General features: G+C 39.5%; 6 protein-coding genes across 7 annotated transcripts; 4 read left to right on the top strand and 2 right to left on the bottom strand.

The window, feature by feature from the left end:
- The first annotated feature begins 167 nt into the window (after window positions 1–167).
- Window positions 168–2,811, top strand: LOC140793248 (uncharacterized). 2 transcript variants are annotated; one of them, XM_073144616.1, is made up of 5 exons: window positions 168–438; window positions 653–725; window positions 932–1,085; window positions 1,445–1,486; window positions 1,745–2,811. In XM_073144616.1, the coding sequence occupies exons 1-5, from the start codon at window positions 356–358 to the stop codon at window positions 2,623–2,625; spliced, it is 1,233 nt and encodes a 410-aa protein (XP_073000717.1). In that variant the 5' UTR covers window positions 168–355; the 3' UTR covers window positions 2,626–2,811. The 2 variants fall into 2 exon arrangements, with proteins under 2 accessions (XP_073000717.1, XP_073000718.1); XM_073144617.1 differs by lacking the exon at window positions 1,445–1,486.
- Window positions 2,812–2,917: 106 nt separating this feature from the next.
- On the top strand, window positions 2,918–5,624 carry LOC140793246 (plant UBX domain-containing protein 10-like). The gene is made up of 4 exons (XM_073144615.1): window positions 2,918–3,793; window positions 4,122–4,292; window positions 4,436–4,639; window positions 5,238–5,624. Exons 1-4 carry the CDS (start codon window positions 3,056–3,058, stop codon window positions 5,466–5,468), a joined length of 1,344 nt encoding a protein of 447 aa, XP_073000716.1. The 5' UTR covers window positions 2,918–3,055; the 3' UTR covers window positions 5,469–5,624.
- Window positions 5,512–8,985, bottom strand: LOC140793245 (pentatricopeptide repeat-containing protein At3g53170). The gene is made up of 5 exons (XM_073144614.1): window positions 8,566–8,985; window positions 7,050–8,147; window positions 6,698–6,851; window positions 6,089–6,219; window positions 5,512–6,008 (listed from the first exon to the last, which is right to left on the bottom strand). Exons 1-3 carry the CDS (start codon window positions 8,899–8,901, stop codon window positions 6,837–6,839), a joined length of 1,449 nt encoding a protein of 482 aa, XP_073000715.1. The 5' UTR covers window positions 8,902–8,985; the 3' UTR covers window positions 5,512–6,008; window positions 6,089–6,219; window positions 6,698–6,836.
- Window positions 8,986–10,970: 1,985 nt separating this feature from the next.
- Window positions 10,971–14,514, top strand: LOC140794278 (probable serine/threonine-protein kinase WNK4). Its single transcript, XM_073146240.1, has 7 exons — window positions 10,971–11,481; window positions 11,612–11,649; window positions 11,779–12,006; window positions 12,082–12,302; window positions 12,743–12,900; window positions 12,995–13,391; window positions 13,466–14,514. Exons 1-7 carry the CDS (start codon window positions 11,374–11,376, stop codon window positions 14,239–14,241), a joined length of 1,926 nt encoding a protein of 641 aa, XP_073002341.1. The 5' UTR covers window positions 10,971–11,373; the 3' UTR covers window positions 14,242–14,514.
- A 305-nt stretch (window positions 14,515–14,819) lies between these two features.
- LOC140793780 (probable N(6)-adenosine-methyltransferase MT-A70-like) lies at window positions 14,820–20,150 on the top strand. Its single transcript, XM_073145468.1, has 7 exons — window positions 14,820–16,113; window positions 16,499–16,597; window positions 17,131–17,214; window positions 17,295–17,650; window positions 18,547–18,763; window positions 19,178–19,257; window positions 19,581–20,150. The coding sequence occupies exons 1-7, from the start codon at window positions 15,346–15,348 to the stop codon at window positions 19,858–19,860; spliced, it is 1,884 nt and encodes a 627-aa protein (XP_073001569.1). The 5' UTR covers window positions 14,820–15,345; the 3' UTR covers window positions 19,861–20,150.
- A 312-nt stretch (window positions 20,151–20,462) lies between these two features.
- On the bottom strand, window positions 20,463–21,453 carry LOC140793779 (early nodulin-like protein 8). The gene is made up of 2 exons (XM_073145467.1): window positions 21,080–21,453; window positions 20,463–20,988 (listed from the first exon to the last, which is right to left on the bottom strand). The coding sequence occupies exons 1-2, from the start codon at window positions 21,252–21,254 to the stop codon at window positions 20,597–20,599; spliced, it is 567 nt and encodes a 188-aa protein (XP_073001568.1). The 5' UTR covers window positions 21,255–21,453; the 3' UTR covers window positions 20,463–20,596.
- Between the last annotated feature and the right edge of the window lie 840 nt (window positions 21,454–22,293).

Raw genomic sequence — 22,293 nt, 5'->3', positions numbered from 1 at the left:
CTCTATGAGATTTTTTCGTATCGTTCTAAATAGCAAGATTAAAAAATAAATAATATACAATATCTGATGGCACTAGTAAAGCTATATGTGTAATTTCTATGTCGCCACGTAGGACAATTTTTAATTTTCTAACCTCATTAATAAGTTGTGCCACCAAGCCCCTCTCTAGGTCTCATCCGATTTGGCGAATGTGCACCGGTTTGAATGATTGAACCGCGGGCTCACCCGAACTGTGAACTGCAACCGACAACTCCTCGCGGGATTCTTCCCGAAACCTCCGACGCTCTCCCAAACCCCCAAAGTTTCAGCGGTGAGCGCCGCCTTCCGATCGAAACCCTAGCCGTCGAGGTGGAAGATGGAGAAGGAGGTGGTGGTTTCCGAAGGAGCTACTGCTCCTTCGATCTCTTCCTTCTCCGATTCCAGGATTATTTGCCGGGTGTAAGCTCACGTCTTCTTCTTTTTAACCCTAATTTCCTATCCTGGTTTCTTTGATACTAGTCTATTGCTGCTGCGCTGAGTTAATTGACCAAACAGTGATCCGCTGCTACTCGATTTTGTTGAGATTTGAATTGTGTTTGATGTCATTGTTAGTAGAGCATGTTCTTGGTCTCAAAGCCCGCAATTTTACGTTGATCTTATATCCTTCGTGTAGATGCCAGAAGCAATTCTCGCAGTATACTTGTCCTAGATGCAATTCTCGTTATTGCTCGCTTCAGTGCTACAAGGTACGCTTTTTCTTTGTTTTGTGCAGTATTTAAGTTAATACATTCCCTTTCTTTGAGTTAAGAACTAAAGGATGCCAGAATGGCGTCTGTATCGATTAATAAAAGAATCGTGTGAATTTGAAGTAGAAGATTCTTTGAGATCTGGAAAGATTCTTAATTACAAGATTAAGAATATTTGATTTGATATGCTCGATTGTTTGTGATAGAGGCACAGCCTTCGATGCACAGAGTCCTTCATGCGTGAGAATGTGATGGATGAGCTGCATCAAATAGAACCAGAAGATGAAACAAAGAAGAAAATGCTGGACATACTCAAAAGGTTCCACTTGGAGGAAGAGATGAACTCTGACGGTGAAGATGGTATGCTGCCTAAATTGGGTCTCTTAACTTTGTGGTGTTAATTTATTTCTTCCAGAAGCACCACATGTAATGAATTATGCTTATGATGGCAACCCATTTCTCATAAAATAATCGAAAACTTGATTCGGGAGTCTCTTCTTTTGTACTTTGACTTTATTTGTGCTTTTTACCTGTTCCTTTTATCTGCCCTTAATGTAAGCCATTGAAATGTCTCATGTTGATATACACAGTTGCTTTGCTATATATTGTGCGACCAAGGAATTTTTTAATACACAGATTTATTCATGTGCTAGTTCATTAGATCATGAAATTTTATATACAGAGGATTATTTTCTAATATATCAAGCTTTTTTTGGCAGAGTTGATGTTATCTGATGAGATTGTTCAGAAGGTTTTGTCTGGTAGGTGCTGTTTTTGCCCCCTCTTTCCTATCCAACTCTTAAACTACATAATGAAAATCCTTTAATCAATTCCATCATGGATAGTAGTTCCTCTGGTAAACATTCTCTGAGCAAAAGTATAAAACTAACATAGATCTCAGCACCTGTTTATATAAACTGAATAAATTTTAGTTGGTTTTGTTTTGGGGAATTTTTAATAGAGGAGAGCTAATCATTCTTATGTTAATACCCAAATTTATTGTGATTTAATTTGTACAGGTGAGGAAGTCAGACTGGAAGACCTTTCTGCTGATGAAATCAAGCAGTTTCAGAAAGCTTTAGCTTCTGGTGAGCTCAGCAAATTGATTGAGCCATGGACACCATGGTGGACAAAGCCTGATGCTGGTTCAGTCTCTCTTAGCCCAGATGGAAGCCAGCTTATCAGACAAATGCATGAGCATGAAGAGAGTGGAACATATCCATCAAGTACAGCAGAATCTAAGGTCAGCGAAATCCCTCCTGGACCAGAAAGCCCTCTGCCATCTCTCAGGCAGTTGACTCGGAAGGAACCCTCTCCTCTCCTAGCGGTCCACTTGGTTGATGTTCTATACAGCTACTGTTTCACCCTTCGTCTCTACAACGGAGAATGGCAGTCTGACCCATTTGGTGCTACCACTGTGGTCTTGAGCATGTCAAAGGTTCTCGGCACCGATGTGAGGCCTGAGACTGTGGCAGAGGCACTCGGAGCTTGCTTGGAGCAGGCTTGCTCACCAGCTTATAGACACGCCGGAGGTGTCCGGTTTGCTATCGGACTTGTTGATGATATCATAGCCTTGCTGTCCTTGGGAGGAGATGCTCTCGTTTGCTCGCTATGCGATCTCCGAAGGCTCATTCAAGCCGGCGAAAGATCGATCAAGACTGAGAAGATGGAGAAGGCCGAGAAAAGTCGGAGTAGCCTTCAGCTCCGAGGTGCTGAGAGGAAGTTGTATTTTCTTATGTGCTGGGTTCACGAGCAGCCAGAGGAGGCCTGGTCATCTCTGGCAGCCATTGTTGGAGTGGAGAAAGCTTTGTTCTCCGAGTCGGGTCATGATGGCAAGCCTCTACGTCAAGCTGGAAGAAAGAAGACGCCCCAATCCAAGGTTCTTATAGAGGAAGTTTAAGTGTTGCAGCTCCGAGTATGTTGGGTATTTGATCATCATCATACAATGAATGCTATCTAATACAGTTTCGTGTTATATTGTTAGCAATTTCATACTGCCTAACCTAACTGTACGATGATGTTGCTGCTGTGCTGTGTGTAGTATGGATTACTAGATATTGGCAATTCAAGTTAAGTGTTACAGTAAGGAGAAGGATACTCGTTAACTTGTAGGATTTGGGTTTCAAACAGCGAAACCCTTTATTAAATTATTAGTAAGACGACTCACTCTGTCACTCACCACTCCTCGTGCATCCACGTGTCCACTAAAAATCTATAAAATAAACCTGTAGAAACGGATATACTAAACTAGAGTATCTGTGTCCCTCGTCGTCGTCGTCTTCTTCTTTCTCCTCTTCTCCTCACTTAACCCTCCTCCAAAACCCTAGGCAATGGCAGATGCCTCCATAGACAAATTATACTACTTCCAAGATATCACTGGCATCGAGGACTCCGATCTCTGCATGGCGATCCTCGCCGCTCACAATTGGGACCTCGACCTCGCCGCCTCCTCCGTCACCTCCTCTCACTCTTCCTCCGGTAACATTACCCCTTCCTTTTCCAATCTCAATTCTTCTCTATCCAGCCTCTCCTGGAATCTCGCGACGCTCCCCTTCTACGCCGTCTCCGGCGGCATCGGCCTCCTCAGAGACGCCGTCGGCCTCGGCGTCTGGCTCGCCGGCGGCGCCATATGCAAATCTCTCGACCTCATCGGGTTCTCCCCACCATATGCCGGATTCCCGGACTCCTCCGACCGTCCGATCGAGTTTGCCTCGCCAGATGCAGAGGCTGCGGCGTTCGTTGCGGCGTTTGAGAGGGAATTCGGCAGCGTGGTGCCGCGGTTTGCGGATGAGGGATTCACGGATGCACTCCGGAGGTCGCAGAGGGAGTGTAAGCTGTTGTTTGTTTACCTCCATTCACCGGATCACGAGGATGTGGCGGAATTTTGCAAGGGTTGTCTTTGCTCGGCCCCGGTGGCGGAGTTCTTGAATGAGAATTTTGTGGCTTGGGGAGGAAGCATAAGGAGAACGGAGGGGTTTCAGACGAGCAAGAGGCTTATGGCGTTTCACTTTCCCTTCTGTGGCATTGTTAAGGCCTCCAGTAATGAGGGGATTGTCCTTCTTCAGCAGGTAAAAAATTCTTCTCTTTTGTTCTTTTTTCTCCCTCCAAGGTGTTTCTTTGTTTGGTAGGAAATTCGAAGTTGAAATCTTTTTCTTGTTAATAATGTTATTTAGAGCTATTAATATATGCCTCCAAATAGCTTTTGACGTGATAGTTGATACTTGATTGAAGGTCATCACTTTGGTTAATGGATTGTTGCACATAACTGGTCCTTGTAAACTTTTCAAGAGTTTAAAGATGAATGCACTAAAACATTTTTTGCTTTCAAATATTCATTTTGGCTGCATATTTTCCTATTAGACATAATTATTTTTCTAATTAATTGTTTTTCTGAAGATCGAAGGACCCAAGTCTCCTGAACAATTGCTTACAATCCTTCAATGGGTTGTTGAAGACTATACTGGGTCTCTAGTAGCAGCAAGGCTTGCTGCTGAAGAACTGCGAAACAACCGGCTTCTGAGAGAGGAGCAAGATACTGAATACATATCAGCACTTGAAGCTGATCAAGTATGTACTTTCTTACTAACCTAAGTTTGTTCAGACTAATACAATGACGTTACTTCTAGTTAGGTTCCACTTTCTTGAATACATCTGTTTATATATATGGACATAGTTTATTGATTTAATTTGTTTCGTTGAACACAAATCAGGCTAGAGAGCGTCAAATGAAAGAAGAACAAGAGAGGCTGGAAAGAGAAGCTGCTGAAGCTGAGAGAAAGCGTGAGGAGGAAGAAGAGGCTCAAGAAATTGCAGCTCGTGAAGCTGCTGAAAAAGAAGCTGCTCTTGCTAGAAAGCGGCAAGAGAAAGCAATGTCTCTGGGTGCTGAACCTGAGAAAGGGCCCGGTGTTACACAAGTAGGTGTAATATTTTCTGTACTGCTGCCATTACTACTTAGTTTTTTTTTTTTTAACATTATTGCCACTGAAACTTTTAAAATATTAAATGGCCGCTAAAATTTTCTAATTCTTTCAGAAATATTTCTAATAGAGTATTATTAAGATTAATAAAAAGATAAATGACAAATACCTTTCTTTCTTGAAGTTTAGAACATAAAATATTTATCAACGATTTTTCTCTTGCATAAAATGAAATATTTTTTCTTATACTATAATATTTGGTAAAATATTAGATAGTTTTTGACCATTGTCAATGTTCTTGATCATGACTGAAATTTGCTTCCATAACTATTATACACAGGATGTGATTGCATGGTTGTTTCTTCTTTTCTACTCTTTCTGATGGCTGTGACTGTGAAAGTTAAATACTCTTGTAGCTTTTTCATCCCTGTACATATTGAAGTCAAATGCCTAGTATTAGTAGACTTTAATTACCGTCGAAATGTATCATATGAAAGCTGTGACTTCCTTCGTGTACTTAGTGCAAAGCACGTAGATGAAATAAACTGAAACCTTTTTGATGATGAGTTTGTGCAAATGTTGCAACTTTTTTCAGGTTCTTATTCGATTTCCAACTGGAGAGCGAAAAGAAAGGAGGTTCTATAGTTCAGCTACCATCAGCTCTCTCTACGACTATGTTGATTCCTTGGATTGCCTGAAAGCTGAGAACTATATCCTTGTTTCGAATTTCCCTCGCACATCCTATGGTTCACAAGAGCATTGCCTGACACTGGAAGAAGCAGGTCTGCATCCACAAGCTAGCCTCTACTTGGAGGTGGAATTATGAATACCTGTATAACCTATACTATAGAGAGATCCCTGTGCTTGAATTAGAAAGTTGATGGTTATAGATTTAAGATGCATCTCTTCCTGTTTTGCGGAAAGTAGAGAGAGGAATGTAAACCCTTTTTTGTTTTCTAAAGATGATACTTTTAGTTGGTAAGTTCCACAGTTTTTCACAAATACATGGCACTTGAGAAATCACGAATGTTACCTAATAACTTTATTCCCAATCTTGGGTGAGATCAAAATGACGCACCCTTCTCCCCCAAAGAATCCTTGTCTTCGAAATCCAGCCAAGCCAGTTGGAAACAGAAGGTCCTTAAAACAATTGTTAAGCCTCATTGTTACAGCGGCCACCGGGAAGGAAGCCATTGGAATGACAATCGCGCTGTAGATTCGTCCTAAGGCATGATACTTGAGATCATATGGATTGTTCCAGTTCCAATGCAACCTTAGCATCAAATGTTTCCAAACGGGCTAACAATTTGCATAGGATGTAGTCACAATTATTTTTCAGTGATAAATATCCAGAACAGAGTATGCCCTTCAGGATAACAAGGACCACATGAGATTCATAGTTATAATTAATAAAATAAAATAAATAAATAAAATAAATGCAGCTACCTGTGAATCAGGAACCGTAAAGTCGATTTCCACTCTATGAAAAATTGTGTTTTTCAGAAGATTCTCTACAAGACTACTACAATTTGCAAAGAGGGCTAATTTAATTCTCCATACCTGCAGCAATTCAGCTCCTGATTGAGAAGAGAATCTTTCAGAAAGAATTCAGAAGAAATGCCTCAATAATCAAATAAAACGATATTGAAAATCATAATTCATAACCATTTAACTCCACTTTATGAAATCTTTTAGCTATTCTATGCTTCGTAAGTCAAAGTATAAGCCCCTGCTCTTGATATACCAAAGTTTCCAAGAACCATGAAAAAGTTGCACTAGCATGCCTGGTATCTCAGGCCAACATTAACATCTCTTTAGTCTAAGATATCAGCTTAACACTACACTTCTAGAAACAAAAGGAATCGAGAAATAAAGTAACAGTGTAACAGGCATTGAGAAATGCTCAATGGCACTAATTTAAATGTGACTAGTGGATTCTCTTTCTTTCGGTATATCCGGAAAACAAACAATAGAGAAGACAAAACAAAATACAAGCTGAGCATGCCAACCAGGAAAAAAAATGAATGACAGGTAAATGGTAGATGAAGAAGTAACCTTTACAGGATGTGGAAAGCCATCTTAGAATCACTATGCTTGTCCTGGTGTCGATAGACATAGGAGTCCGATGAGTTTGATTCAAACAATGACTTGCTCCAGTGCTCCTTGTGACCATAATGTGTTTACATATCAATTCCTAACAATCTGGTGCCTATATCCCAATAGAGTTCCATGAGAGCAAGCCAAGGATCCACATGAATCATGGAAGCTAATAAAATTAGAAAAATATAATAAAATCAAGCATTGGAAAAAAAAAGCATGCTAAATTTAGAAGATCTTCAGCAGGTAATGTGCAACACCAGAACCCAATTGGAACATAGATTCAGTATAAAGATAAGTAGATAACTACCAGCAACTTGTTTCCAATTCTAGGGATCTCAGTCTCCAACAACTGAGCAGCTTCATCCATTCCTTGAGCATTGTATGCTTGAATCATTGTAGCGAATGTGATGTCATCAGGTTTACATTTCTTTTCCTTCATAAGCAAGAACATTTCTTCCATTATTTTCACCTCTCCAGCCTGACCATAAGCACTGATTACACAATTGAAAAAAGGTGTATCCAGAATAACATCAGTATTCTCTGTCTGCCTAATAATTGCAGGAACCTTTTCAAGAAACCCAGCTTTACTGTATCCACTGACTAGTGAGCAGTAAGTGATCGAATTAGGCTTAACCCCCTGAATTTTCATTAATCGGAAATAGTACTCCATCTTCTCGATATTTCCAGCTTTTCCAAAGCATTCAATTATGACATTGAAAGTTACTACAGTGGGGGATATGAAGTGTTTCTTCATAAATTGCATAACGGACCTCATCTTCTCATACATGCCAGCTTTACCATAAGACTTGATCAAGATATTGAAAGTTTGGACGTCGGCCTCAATACCCATTAGCTGAAAGTCATTATACCATCTTTCCATTTCATATGTTCTTCCATAATTTCCATAAGCCGAGATGATAGAGTTCATAGTATATACATCGGGCAGGTATTTTCCACTTTCAAGCATATCAGATAGGGAATTCTCCATTTCTTCAAACATCCCAGCTTTTCCGTATCCATCTATTATTGTATTGTAAGTAACAACATTGCATTCTAAGCCCAAGTAAGACATTTCAGTAATCAGTGTGGGTATCTGATCAAAGCGGCGCAGTTTGCTGCAACAGTTAATAAGTATCGTATAAGTGTATACATCTGGTTTGCAGTCAGAAATAGTCTTCATTTCAGCAATTGTACAAAGTGCCTCGTCTAAGAGACCACTAAGACCATATGCACCTATCAGTGATGTGTAAACATCCAAGGTTGGTTTATGCCCTTCTGAAAGCATGACTCTGAAGAGTGCACAGGCATGTTCCGGCTGCCTGCACTTTCCAAGCATTGTCAACAGCTTTGCATAAGTTTGAGATTTTGGTCGATACCAATTCTGCTTCCGGAGCAACCCAAAGATCTATATGTTAAGGAAACCTAAATCAGACATATCATAGTAAATTTACTCAAAGACAAAATTAATGCATCAAAATCTAGAAAGGTCCCTCTACTTCGAAGAGAGAAAGGGAAGATAGGGCCAACTTTTTTAGAAAGATAAGAAAAGATCAGCAACTCGACTTGAAAGTTTCACACCACGATATGCCTCGTGTTTGAATTTATCATATGACAAAGAAAAAGACTCCCATGATGACAACAAACAGATAAATCATTCATTTATTCCAACCGATCCTTAGAATTCCGAAGCAAGTAGCTCGAATTATCAGTGCTGCAATACAAAGAAATGTTGGGGACCCAATAGAAAGAACTCACACTAGACTCAGAAAGGAACGATTTTTTCCATTAAAAACGGAACCAATCAATAAGAGAAATTTGCTAACCTCGAGAGCAGATTCCCATCTGTTATTGGAGATGGCAACGTCGAGCGCCTCGAGAACCGCCCTGGGCCAGAGGCGGCTGGACTTAGCGGAGCCAACCGCCTTCCGCTCCACGCCTATGACGGCAGCCTCCGTCCTCAGAATCCGTGAGAGCTCCCGTTTCGGATCCTTATGGAGATTTCCCTCCGAGGTGGATCTCCTTTTCCGAGCCATTACCAAGTAAAGATGTCGCCTTTTTTCTCCTCCCCTCCTCGATATGAACAAATTGTAGGTGGGCAAGCCGGAGGGGAAGGATAGTAAACGGAGGTGAGCGGAATCGACGACGACGCCAAGCTGCATTGCGCTCTATGAGCCGATGGAGAGGAAAGAGATAAAAGTGGGACGATAGGTGCGGCCGAGGATAATATGGTCGAGTGGCTCGAGTCTGATAACAGCGACTACAGAGCTGCGATTAAAACGGATTTAGATACGGATCGGATCGTGGAAGGTGAATAAGGTTGCGGATAGTAAACGAATATCCACATTGGTTATAGTATTTGGTTAGAATCGATAAAAGTATAGGGAAATCTATCTCAACAAAAAATACACCGTTCCACGAGAGGGAAGACACCTTCCTCCTCTCATGTAAGCCATCCTCCCTCTTTTCAAATCTCTCATTTCTTTTTCCTTTTTCCTTTTTCCCTTCCATGCTTACCCGCGCCTTAAGATTAGTGTCCGATAAGATTTAGTTGGGACTACTTTCTTCGTATAAGAAGCTTGAGCATCGTCCTCCTTGTTGATTTTAGCCTAAAGGTGGCTCAACCTAGGAGGAGGTGTGATTGTGAGAAACAACGATTCTTTAATAAAAATGTAGAGTTTTTGTGGACTTTTAGATTTGTTATCGTTGTCTTTCTCTAACATGCTTCCATTTTGCTGTTTATTTAGGTTGTTATCTCTTCTTTTTATATTAATAGGTTATAAGTAGTGTTTATCGGTGTTTACGTCAGTGATTCTCATTGTAACTTCACTTTGGAGCTCCATTAAGCTATGTCTGTCTAGGCCCTTTAAATCCATGTCACTATTTTTGTCAATATGCGTATCATGCTTACAACTATTTAATTATTATTAAAAAAGTTACTCAACTACAAGCATTCCCCCTCAAAGAAAGAAAGAAAAAACAAAACAAAACTATAAGTAAAAATGCAAAGCTATAAGAAATCTTAAAATTATTTAGAACTATATCAACATTTGCCTTGTTTTAGCCCATCTAATTCTAATTAAGATATTTGAACTCAACCCCGTGCTCTAATTAATCTAAGTCCATAAAAAATCTCACCTCGGGTAAAACTGAAATTTGCAATTTAATCAAGTACATGAGTTTGACACCAAGTCAGACTTGGCCGGCTATTATATTAGCCTATTACACCTTTACTTCCAAGAATTAGCTTTCTTTTTTTAAATAAAGTTATATATATATATATATAGAGAGAGAGAGAGAGTACGAGATTGACTTAATACCAACAACATGGCCGCCGATCTTTTCTGAAAAAAACCATGAAAACACCAATCATACCAATCGGGCCATATGATCTGGCACCTGATTTGCTAAACATTAGTAGTTGAGTAATTTTAGTCTCACCCATTCCTATAACGAATTTTTAAAACCTCTGCCATTTTGGAATTTTTTTTTTCAAACCTTACCTTATCATTTGTCTTAAATATATATATATATATATTTTTTTTTTCTATAACAAAAAGTTCAACTAATATCCCATTTTTATACACTATCATCACAATAATTAAGTAATCATATGTTTGAAGTAATCAAATATCATCATTGAGAGGACAGTTTAAATATCATTTACATAGAAATATTTTATCTTGAGAGAAGTAAAATTTTAACGTAGTCTCAATTAATTGTTGGAATTTGAACTCTAAAACTATCACATTGGTCATTGACATAAAAATAATTAAAAAGAAAAATTAATATGGAAATTATATGTTTACGAGAGTAAAATTATTATATTTAAGCTGAATTGACAATAGTAATTTCAAAATTTGAATGGAATTAAATATTACTCCTTAGATTTTATATGCTAAGGTTGGATTATGCCTTACAATTAACCAAAAGTATTGAGTGAATATATTTTCTTTTTACAAAATTTAGGAATTTTTTTAGAAAAAGTGATATATGGAGAGTTTGAATTTAGAATAAACTCACAATATATGGGATTTTCTGCAAAGTTTAGCGTAATACATAATTAACAACCTTTGCTAAAAAAAAAAAGCAAATAAAACCAGAAGAAAACCGAAAAATAGCCGGTCCCCACCACCGAACACTTGTTAGATCGCTCCACCTTTTCCTCTCTGCTCACCAATCTCTCTTCTTTTTTCCATCAAAATTTTAGGATTTTGGTCTTGGCCCAATTCCTGTACATAGGATCCATCCGTATTGCCTCTCTTCTCCTCCATAGTAGTAATGGTGCTCTCGCTTCTATCTTCCTAGGGCACGGGTTCTCCCACCAAATAGGAAGAGAGGACCATGGCGGTTTCCCGCAATTCGGATTCGGGTCCAGAATGAGGGGTCGGCGTCGTGCGATCGGGAACGGGGTTATGGCTCTGGGATCCTCGGAGGTTATAGGATGTCGGATCCGCTTGCGGTCGGCGTCCGATCCCTTCTCCGCCGCCTCGGAATCGTTCTCTGAGAGACGCATCGAGATTTCGATTAAGCTCGAAGTCGCGCACTCTCGGAGATAACATTTTCTTTTTCTCCTCTCTCGGCTTCGATTCGACGCAGCGCGGTTTAATTTTTTAAATTTGTGTTCTTGGTAAATGGATTCAGTTTTAAATGGGTTTATAAGAGAAGGCAGTAATAAAAGTAGCGTTGGCTCGCCGGATGCGGATTACGTAGAAGTTGATCCCACTGGGCGCTATATTCGTGTACGTTTTATTTGCTTTATTGGTGGTAATTTAATCAAGCATGGTGAAATTAGAATGTACCCTAATTTGTTGTAAAATATTTTCTTATAGCTAATTGTTGACTTTTTCCCACCCTTAATTTAATGTGCAGTATGGCGAGGTCTTGGGAAGGGGAGCATTCAAGACAGTGTATGTTTAAATACCCTTTGTGTTGTTTTTCCAATTGTCCTGTAGAAGTTGTTTCTGTTGGATTTTATTTTGAGATAATATTCTGACCCCTTTGGAATGTGCATCTTAAACTTTTTGTGCTTAATATAGTTATAAGGCTTTCGACGAGGTTGATGGTATTGAGGTTGCATGGAACCAAGTTAGGATAGATGAGGTACTGCAGTCTCCAGATAACCTTGAAAGGTTGTACTCCGAAGTCCACTTGTTGAAGTCTCTCAATCATGATAATATAATCAAGTTTTACAACTCATGGGTTGATGATAAGAAGAAAACAATTAATATCATCACAGAGCTATTCACGTCGGGAAGCCTAAGACAGTAAGTTATCGAATTGCATTGCGTTTAACTTGCATTGGAATATGCTAAATTTACCTTTGCTCTACAAAACTGTAGGTACCGTAGAAGACATAGATGTGTTGACATGAAAGCAATAAAGAATTGGGCAAGACAAATCCTTCGAGGTCTGGACTACCTACATTGTCACAAGCCTCCGATTCTTCATAGAGATTTGAAATGTGATAATATATTTGTTAATGGGAACCATGGAGAGGTTAAAATTGGAGATCTTGGGCTAGCTATAGTGATGCAGCAACCGACAGCTCAAAGCGTTATTGGTAATTCCTTTTTATGTTATCCTCTTGTCTCAAGTTTTATTGAAGAACACCTCTCTTTATTGCTTTTTCTTTTGAGATAGTGAAGTATATTTTATTGTGCAACATGGTAGATCATGTTCAATAGAAGTCGTAGGTAGAATTGACATTGGTTATCTCTCAGTTTTCACTTCCTGATTTCTTTTGACTTTCTCCAATGTAAGTTGAGTATTTGTAATATAAAAGTGCATGAACAAACAACTTAATGGACATATCAGCTAATGTTGTTGCTATTCCATTTTTATTGTGTTGTCTTCTTCTTTTTATCATGTTCTTGTCTCTTAAAATTTCTTTTTACGCTTTGCTGATAGTATTCATAAAATGTTTAGTCATTGTTTATATTCTTTAAGTAATATGAAGTTAGATCCTTTCACAAGTTCTTGTTCTTGTTTAAATGTCTTTAGGAACCCCTGAATTTATGGCCCCTGAGCTTTACGAGGAAGAATACAATGAATTAGTTGATATATATTCTTTTGGGATGTGTATGTTGGAGATGGTTACTCTTGAATATCCTTACAGTGAATGCAAAAATCCAGCTCAAATTTTTAAGAAAGTAACTTCGGTAAGCTTATTGGCTTTTTAAAACATAGTTACCAATTAAAAAAATTCTACTCTTGTTTTTTCATTAATCTAGATCTCTTGTGATTGTTCATTAGGGAATAAAGCCTGCTGCACTCGCTAAAGTAACAAATATTGAAGTGAAACAATTTATTGAAAAGTGTTTGGTCTCTGCTTCCGAGAGATTGCCTGCCAAGGAGCTTTTGAAAGATCCATTTCTTCAATCAAGCAATACAAAGCAGTTTATTGTCGACAGTATCCAATCACCCATTTCTACACCAAAAATGGACAATATTTCTGTTGAATCTGTATCTATGGACATAGACTCTGATCACAAGGCCTTTCCAGTTGGCACAAACACAATGAGCAATAATGTTACTCATCAACCACCAGTAATGGAGTTTAGACGAGTCAACAGAAATAATGAGTTTAGGCTGAAAGGAGAGGACAATGGCAGCTCAATATCATTTGATTTGCGTATTATTAATTCATATGGTAGGTAACGAAAATATATTTAATGACAAGTCGTCACTTTCTTATGGTTCATTCTTATTTTAATTTATTTGCAGGTCAGGCAAAGAACATTCATTTTACTTTCTACTTGACTTCTGATACTGCATTATCTGTCGCTAATGAAATGGTGGAACATCAAGAATTATCAGAATATGATGCTGTTTTTATAGCTAAGTTTATAGACTTTATCATAATGAAGTTTGTATCTGATTGGAAGCCTTCAACTGATCATTCTTCTGATGAGACAATGAGTGCACAAAGAGAGTGTTTGATGCATGAAACGTGCTGTGAAGCAATGTATGAACATTCTATTTTCTCGCGACCAGATATGGCAAGCTCAAGTACTGATCATATTCTAGCAGATGAAGATATCACATATCAAAGGACATTTGAAATGACATCAAATTCTTATTATGGTTCTATTTCTAGCACTGATGGGGACAAAGGGTCTCAAGGATCAGCTATATCTGTGCAATTGCCTGCCAGTTATAAAAGCGTAAGTGGATATGGGACTGATGTTGACTCTGGGATTTTGGAGGACGATGGATTTAAGGAAGGAACTAGTAATGTGGGAGACAATATTTCTGTGAATTGTTATCCAAAAAACTTAAATGTGCCTATTGTATATAAAGGTGAGCCTTCTAATAGTTCAAAGATGCTGAGTGTTCCTTCATCAATGTCCCTGATTGAAAAAGATCAAGAAGAACTCAGGAAGGTGCTTGAATTGATTGAATCTCAGTATAAAAGCCGATTTGATGAGCTGTTGAAGATGAGGGATGAAGCCTTGGATGGTGCACGAAAGAAGTGGCTATTGAGGAAGAGAGATATTTAGTTGTATCTCCCTCATCTTCACTGATGATTTGGGAAAAGTTTGCTAGTAATAATATTTTGGTAACGATTACTAGTATACAAGTTGATTGTTCTGCAATATGCATTCTTCTTTTATTAGTTTGATTACGGAGAATATAATTTTGGTTAGCTCGTCATATGTGTATAGTACTTTCTCGTTTCATATTGTAATTATAAGTACAGAGTGACTGTGATGGCATGCTGGGGTATTTGTTTGGTCAATTAAAAGGATACGCTTTTGGTGGGATCTTCGTTACATGGTTGTTTTGATTCCAATGTAAGATGTTTATAGTTGTGAAGATATTTTATTCTCTCAATGTATTTATCACCTAAAATTTTCCAATGTAAGATGTAGTTGTGAAGATATATTTTATTCTCTGTTATAGGGTTGAACTTGTTTACAATAAGCCAAAGTTTGATCATCAATAGTATGCTCAAAATTGATGGTTAAGATTCAACTGCACAAGGTCAAATGGGTGGTAAAAAAATAAGACAAACCGTGACTAAAAAGTTAACATGATTTACTACAAAATCAATTGTAACTTTGAGAGGTAACATATTTATTAGTTTAATTTCGTATGTATATAACAAAATATAACCAGCAGAAAGACGTCGACACAAAACGAACCCTAACGAGCTTCTTCTCCGGCGGAAGTCACATCATGGAGCCCCAAGACGTCGTAGCTGGCGGCGGCGGCAGCAGCGGGGAGACGACCTCACCACAGTGAAGGATCTCCGCCGCCAGCTCGAGGATGCCGTCGAATCCCGCCGCCAAACCCAGCTCGACCTCATCTCCTCCCTCCACTCCCTCCTCCCAGACTTTGTCTCCTCCCTCGATCTCTCCCTCCGCCTCATCTCCGCCTTCAACCACCGCCCCTTCTCCCCTACCCCTGTCCCTACCCCTACCCCTACCCCTAACCACAAAACGAGCCATAACCATAGCCACAAACCCTTCGCCCGCCCCTTTGTCGATTCCAATGCCTCCCTCCCCCGCACGCGCCCGAAGCTCTCCCCCGACCCCCGCCGCGGCGATCGCCCCTCTGCCGATCTCTCCGGCGCCGTCGACCGCCTCTCCGTCGTCCGCACCATGGTCGCCGTCTGCCTCCTCGAGCTCGTGCCCTTCTCTGAGATTGACTCTAAGGCCTTGCTACGTCGCCTGGAGAGCGATCGGTCCTCGGCCACCCCTGCCGAGAGGGCGGCGCTCGTCGAGCTTGGTACGGAGATCGGAGCGGTTTCCGTTGTCGAGATGGCGCTGCGGCGGATCGCTGAGGAAAACGGCGGGGTGCAGCTTGAGGAGTTCGCTGTGGGGGGGAAGTCGATGCTGATGGTTTGGGGAATTGATCGGAGTAAGCTTCTCAAGGAGCTGCCGGAGACCTCTTCCTCGCATAATTCACAGCCGTCGGCTACTCTGGAACCCGGTACAGGTGATGGGAGTAACCAGGGTCAGGGTTCGGCGACTCCCGGAGCTGATAACAGTGGTATGATCATACCAAGGCCGACGCCTGAGATGTGGATGAATCCTCCGGAATCTCATCTTATGTCGCCCATGTTTGGCGGAGCAGGTGCCTCGCCAATGGTTGCGTCCAGAGGAGGCCCTAGGGTTATGAGCTTAATGGGTATGCCGAGGATGATGGGTGTTGCTCCGCTCCAACGGCCTTTTATGGGGCCAGGTGGACCTATGGGTGGCCTCAGCCCTGGACAATCTAAGCAAAAGTCGGAGGAGGAGGATTTGAAGGACCTTGAGCTGTTACTAAATAAGAAGACTTTTAGGGAGATGCAGAAGTCAAAGACAGGGGAGGAGCTTTTGGATCTCATTCATAGGCCAACTGCGAAGGAGACTGCTGTTGCTGCAAAGGTTTGGAGATCTTGGTGCTTCTTTCTCTTTTCATCCTTGTTTTATGACATGTTTAGGCAACCACCTTTACAATTTCAGATGATAGGGGATTGCATAATCTTGTCTTCTTGTACCTTACCATCAAGAAGAGAGAAGAAATTCCGATGATTAAGTTAGTAAACTTTTTGGCATAATGATGTTAGTGAAAGTATTATCGATAGATAATATCAAGTCTCCGGTTCTTTTCATTCTTGTTGCTTTCAAAGGGTAATGTTAATTGCACTTTAGAGAATTTGATGCTTTGAAGTTAAGGGTAGGTGAACACTTGACCAGTTTGAAGCTTCTCTATGTCGAGAACAGCTTTTTCTATTTCTGGTGTCTAACTTTGATTATCCATTTTTTACAGTTCAAGACCAAGGGCGGTTCCCAACTCAAAGAATATTGTTCCAATCTAACCAAAGAAGATTGCAGACGCCAATCTGGTTCCTTTGTTGCATGTGACAAGGTTAGTGTTTTTATTCACTGATATATTGTCTTTTACCATGACAACATGAATAATTCCCTATTCTATATATCATTTTATACCTTCATAACACAATAATTCACTATGCCAATCTCATGGCATAACCTTTTTTTTTATAAGATTACCAATACAGCTCATGAATAATTTGCTTATACTTCATATGCTACATTTTTTTTCTTAACATGCTTAGCTTTTTGTTATTCATTGCTAAATTGTTCTTGGATCAATTTAGTGACTTTGAGTTATCACATTCTCAAATACATGGAATTAAATGAAAAGGATTATTTAATTACCAGATGCGCGGAACAACTGCCTGCACATTATTGGTGAATTGTTATTTTGATCCTTAACAATGATTTCCTGTATTACTTTTGATTAATGAAAATGAGGTCAATTATACGCAATGTATTCTGTCCTTCATGAAATCAAGTTTGCCTCATTTTTTTTTGTTTGGCACTTTTTTTGCAGTACTGTTTTCTTGAAATGTTATTAAGTGATCACATGGTTGCAACCAGGTTCATTTTCGCCGAATCATTGCTCCACACACTGATACAAACTTAGGGGATTGTTCTTTTCTTGATACATGTCGCCACACAAAGGTTAAACCATCATCTTCCCTTTTGCTTTTGTTTATTCCCATTTTATATATTGTGGCTGAGATCTGTTGTTCTGCTGGCAGACTTGCAAATATGTTCATTATGAACTTGACCAGACGCCGGATATATCTCCAATGATGCTGGGAGCTGCCAATCTTCCACCCCAAAAGGCATTGAAGTCCCAAAGGGCTGAATATTGTTCAGAAGTGGAACTCGGTGAACCTCAATGGATAAACTGTGATATTCGTAGTTTTAGAATGGACATCTTAGGGCAGTTTGGAGTTATCATGGCTGACCCTCCTTGGGACATTCACATGGAACTGCCATATGGTACAATGGCTGATGATGAGATGAGGAATCTTAATGTACCTGCTTTGCAGACTGATGGTCTGATTTTCCTCTGGGTCACTGGACGTGCAATGGAACTCGGGCGAGAGTGGTAAGTTCTCATTTCAGCTTAAAATTCTTGATAATTTGTTCAATGGGAACACCAGGAAGTTGAGAACAACCTTCTATGTGGTGATTGTCATGTTCTGTAGAGAAGAAGATCTGCTTATTAGGCATATCAGCTGGCAAACGCTTAGTTCTTTGCCGTTAACTGCAGCCTGCCAGCTGTCCAGGGCAGTTTCTTGCTAATTCTATCTTAAAGTTTGAATCTGAAGATTAATCTGCTCAATTGGATCTATTATGGAATCTTCTTTGACATTATTATCATTCTTCTTTTTCTGATTTTGGGTTGAGATAGACTCTTGTTGACATCTGATTATGCCCTTTCTGAAGGAGGTTGGTTCATGCAGTAGTTGTGATAATTTTTTAGTATCAGCATTTGTCAATATCCTTTTTGCTTTATGTCATTTAGCATTCAGTCAGTTTATGGTAGAGAATGTTCCAACTAGAGCAGTTTCAGACGTTAGTTTTACGAACTTAGATGAGCACATTATAAATGTCATGGTCTTCATATATATATATATATATATATTCCATTCAAAGACTAGACGAGAAATTCAGAATTGTTGTTAAAACTTAAGATTGGAGCTCAGGGGAAGAAAACATTCTGGAAATATACTCTTCAAGTTTAGGATCTAATCAATGTCGTCATTTTTGTGAATGTTCCATTAGATTAAACAAATTTGTAGTTAAGATCATTCTGCATGTTTTATCTTACTTGATCTGTTGCACCTTTCTTATTCTCTGCTCGTCCTGCTAATATTTGAATACTAAATGTGTTCTATTGCAAGTATTTAATCAGATAATCTATGTTTATCATTTATCCAAGGACTTAGTTTTACTATGGAAATTGAATTGAACTGACATGGCTTTGTATGTGAGTATCAGTTTAGAGCTTTGGGGATATAAGCGGGTTGAGGAAATCATTTGGGTGAAAACCAATCAACTCCAGCGAATTATTAGAACAGGACGAACAGGTCATTGGCTTAATCACAGTAAAGAACATTGCCTTGTTGGACTAAAAGGGAATCCAGAGGTGAACAGGAATATTGATACAGATGTTATTGTTGCTGAAGTTCGTGAGACGAGTCGAAAACCTGATGAGGTAATCTGGTATCTTCTGTGGCTTCTACTTTACAGAATTGAGTATAAGGAATTATATTCAAAACTACAGAATTTTACCATGAATTGGAAATTTGACTGTTCAAAGACCACTCTTGCTTTTGGTTTGTAAGACGAATGGTTCAGAAAATTCTTGCATCTCCTTCCAGTGAACTTATTCTTTATCATAGCATTTTTCCTCTATCTTACTATTTGCCATGATGGGGAAGTTTTGGAAGCTTTAATGGATCCTGAGAATTTACAGATCAATCTTCTTTTACAGCAGGGATTTCCCACTTGGAAACAATGTCCAATAGAATAATACTTGTATAGAGATAGAGATTGCCTAACACTGTTTCCATCTTCAAGTGGAAAATTCAAGTTCTAGACCTCATGTTATTGCATGCTTTCATCACAGATGTATCCAATGCTGGAGAGGATAAGCCCAAGGACAAGGAAGTTAGAATTGTTTGCTCGAATGCATAATACACATGCCGGGTATGTGTTAGTGGTCTAGTTCTTAATATTTGTTTTTTAGCTGGTGATGTATCCTGTTTATATTGTTAGAATTGAAGGGGTATTTCTGTTTCTATACTTAAACACAATTTACAAGCCTCTTCTTGCTATACTGTTCAATATACTCCATTTTATGGATTCTTCTGATATACCTCAATAACCAGCTTTTCCTGGTGAAAGTGATGCGTATAAAATAATAATTCTCTTTCTAGTGTATCTTCTTATTTGCCAGTTCCAGTTTACATTAGTTTATTATACTTTCTATCCAATGACCTTGCAGTCTAATGGTTGATGGTTTTATTCAGGTGGCTGTCGCTAGGGAATCAATTGAATGGAGTGAGACTAGTAGATGAAGGTTTGAGAGCTAGGTTTAAGGCCGGTTATCCAGATGTAGAGGTGCAGCCACCCTCACCTCCCAGAACAACCAGTGGTGTTGATGCGGATTCGACACAGCTGCGGAGTCCTTTTATCGGGGCAGAGTCAAAGCAACAGACAGCCCAGTATATGGAATCATCTGGAGCTGGGGCTGCCGGTTACGAATCTGAAGGGAAGGCGATGACAGCTGATGTTGAAACGGTTGCTTAAGCGTATCCTGTAACCCGATTAGTCTCTCTTAGGATCATAGGATTGTTGTATTATAAAGTCAGTGGTTGCTTGCAGGTGCTGCATTTACAGCATCCTTTTTTCTATTCTAACCCGATTAGTCTCTCTTTTATTCTAGTTTTTAGTCTTATGTGACAGTGAAGAGCTGAACCTTGGTTAAGGTTCTCTTCCTCTATCATTGGCACCAAGCTTTTGTAAAATTAGAAGCAATTATTATCTTCTTGTGAATTTTTTTTGTTCTTTTAACCTAATCGAAGGTTGCATCAAAAATATGCACATGCTCTCACAGCTCATACTACATAATTTTTTGCTGCCTGAGAAGATAAACATGTTGTCACCGATAAAAATGTTTTAATTTATTTTTAATCTTTTGTTTGCTTGCTTGTTTGTTTGTTTTGAGAGGAAGTTGGAAGTGGGTTTCCTTTTGCCTGTATGTATTAATCTTCTGCATTTTCCTCTCTTTTATTCCATTGCAAAATTCTATAACTTCACCTAAACGTGGTCCTCTTTTCCAATCTCTCTCTGACCGTTGTAAACACATCTACTTGATTTGTACTTTATAGTTTAATCCTTTTCTAGAAATATAACGAAAATAGCATCTTTAGTAAATCATGAAGAAGTACATCCGACAGCATTTGAAGATAAATGAACGAATACAACAAAAATTTGAACACCAAGCTCCTATCAATCCATTCCCAAAACTAGAACACCAATCTCATCAAAAGGCACAAATGGTGACCAACACCATTGCGATCACGGATCCACCGGCAGCGAAAGCCCCAAGCTTACCAGCCCCAGACTCCTGCGCCGCCGAAGGCCCGAACACGATCGGATACGTCGACGACGATGGCGACGCCGCCGGCGAGCCGGGGGACCCCTCGGACGGCGGGAAGAAAGTCCCGTTGGCGTTGGGGACGTCGACGGCGAGCTTCTGGAGCTTCTCGCAGTGGCCGGAAACCCCACTGATGAAGTAGAACCGACCCGGAGTCGTGAGGTTGAAGACGGAGTTGCCGTCGTCCAATCTTAGTATCGGATCCAACGCGGCGCAGCTATTGTACTCCTTCTCCGATACCTGCACCACCGAGTCTTGACTCGGCGGGTAGAGGAACACTGCAAGAATGAGAGAGAAAAGAAACGATTGTGAGATTCACCGACGGGAGGTGACGGGATCTGAAGAGGAGGAGAGTGGGAGCAAGCTTACGGAGGGAATCGCCAAGCCTGAAGTGGTGGGATTGAGACCAGACAGAGTAGAGGTTAGATTTGGAAGGAGGGGGAACGCCCCAGGCGTCGAGATCGCCGACCTTGTATTGGATGGCGGAGCAGCCATGGATGGCTACGAGGACGAAGAAGAAGAAGAGAGATGGGATGAGGTGCATTCTGAGCTCTCCTTTCTCTTCTGGCACTAGTGTGAAGAGTGAGGGGATGGGAAAGCAAGAAAGGGATCTTGGCCTTAGAATAAGGAGAATAAAGGGAGGTAGAAAAAAGAGATGGGCGAGAGTTGGATGCTTTTGCTGATGAGTGATGAGTAGTAAATCGCCGAAAGAGAGACTTTTTAGTTGATAAAATGTAGATTTATGTGATATCTATCCCTTCTCCTGTGTGTTACTTTATTATGCTTCTTCAAATCAACCTGATAGCAGTAACAAAATGAATATGTAATAAAAAGCCTGATAAGATTATCATATTCCTCCATATACTGTCAAGAGACACAGAATGAGAAGAAATCAGGATTAGTGATTTTTTATATCTTGATTAAGAGTAAGAACCCTATCTGACTCTGAAACTAATCTGGCTCTTAAGTTTAATAAAGTACAAAATTGGAAGTTGATGGTGATCTATATGCTATGCTGGGACTGGGAGAGATGGAATTCGAAGTTTGGCTTCGTAATTTGTCATAGGTCCGGCTTGCTATGTTCCCTTCTTTCCAGATACAACATGTGGGACAGTTGGACAAGCACGTGGTTTAAGACACAAGTAATAATAAAGGATTGATAAAAGTGGAAGAGACAAAAGAACGAGTCGTTTCCACTTTCTATACGCGGGCAGCTCACCAGTCACCATGGCTGGAATTTTCGAGTTTAAATTACTTTTTTTATATATATTTATGTTGATGCTTGTACTCGATTTTAATTTTTTTTTTTTGTAGTTTAAACTTAATAATTTTAGACCAAATTATAATTATTAGATTTGCATGAAAATTAATGGTGTTTTATTGATGCCAATATTTTTTTGCACTGAATAATAATAAGATAAGGCTCTGTTCGCTTATATAAATAAGTATAAATTTTATTTTAAAATAAATATTTTTATATAATTACATGACTAAATAACAAATTATCTCAATATCCTCTCTTATTTGATATTCTTATATTTATCAATTATTATTTTATCATTGAAAAGACTTTATTTCATTAC

Source organism: Typha latifolia, chromosome 8 (genome assembly GCF_019914945.1).
Source record: "Typha latifolia isolate L0001 chromosome 8, TyphaL0001v2, whole genome shotgun sequence".
NCBI classification, from domain to species: Eukaryota; Viridiplantae; Streptophyta; class Magnoliopsida; order Poales; family Typhaceae; genus Typha; species Typha latifolia.
Note: the sequence above shows the minus strand (reverse complement) of the source record. Positions and strands in the feature narration are given on the sequence as shown.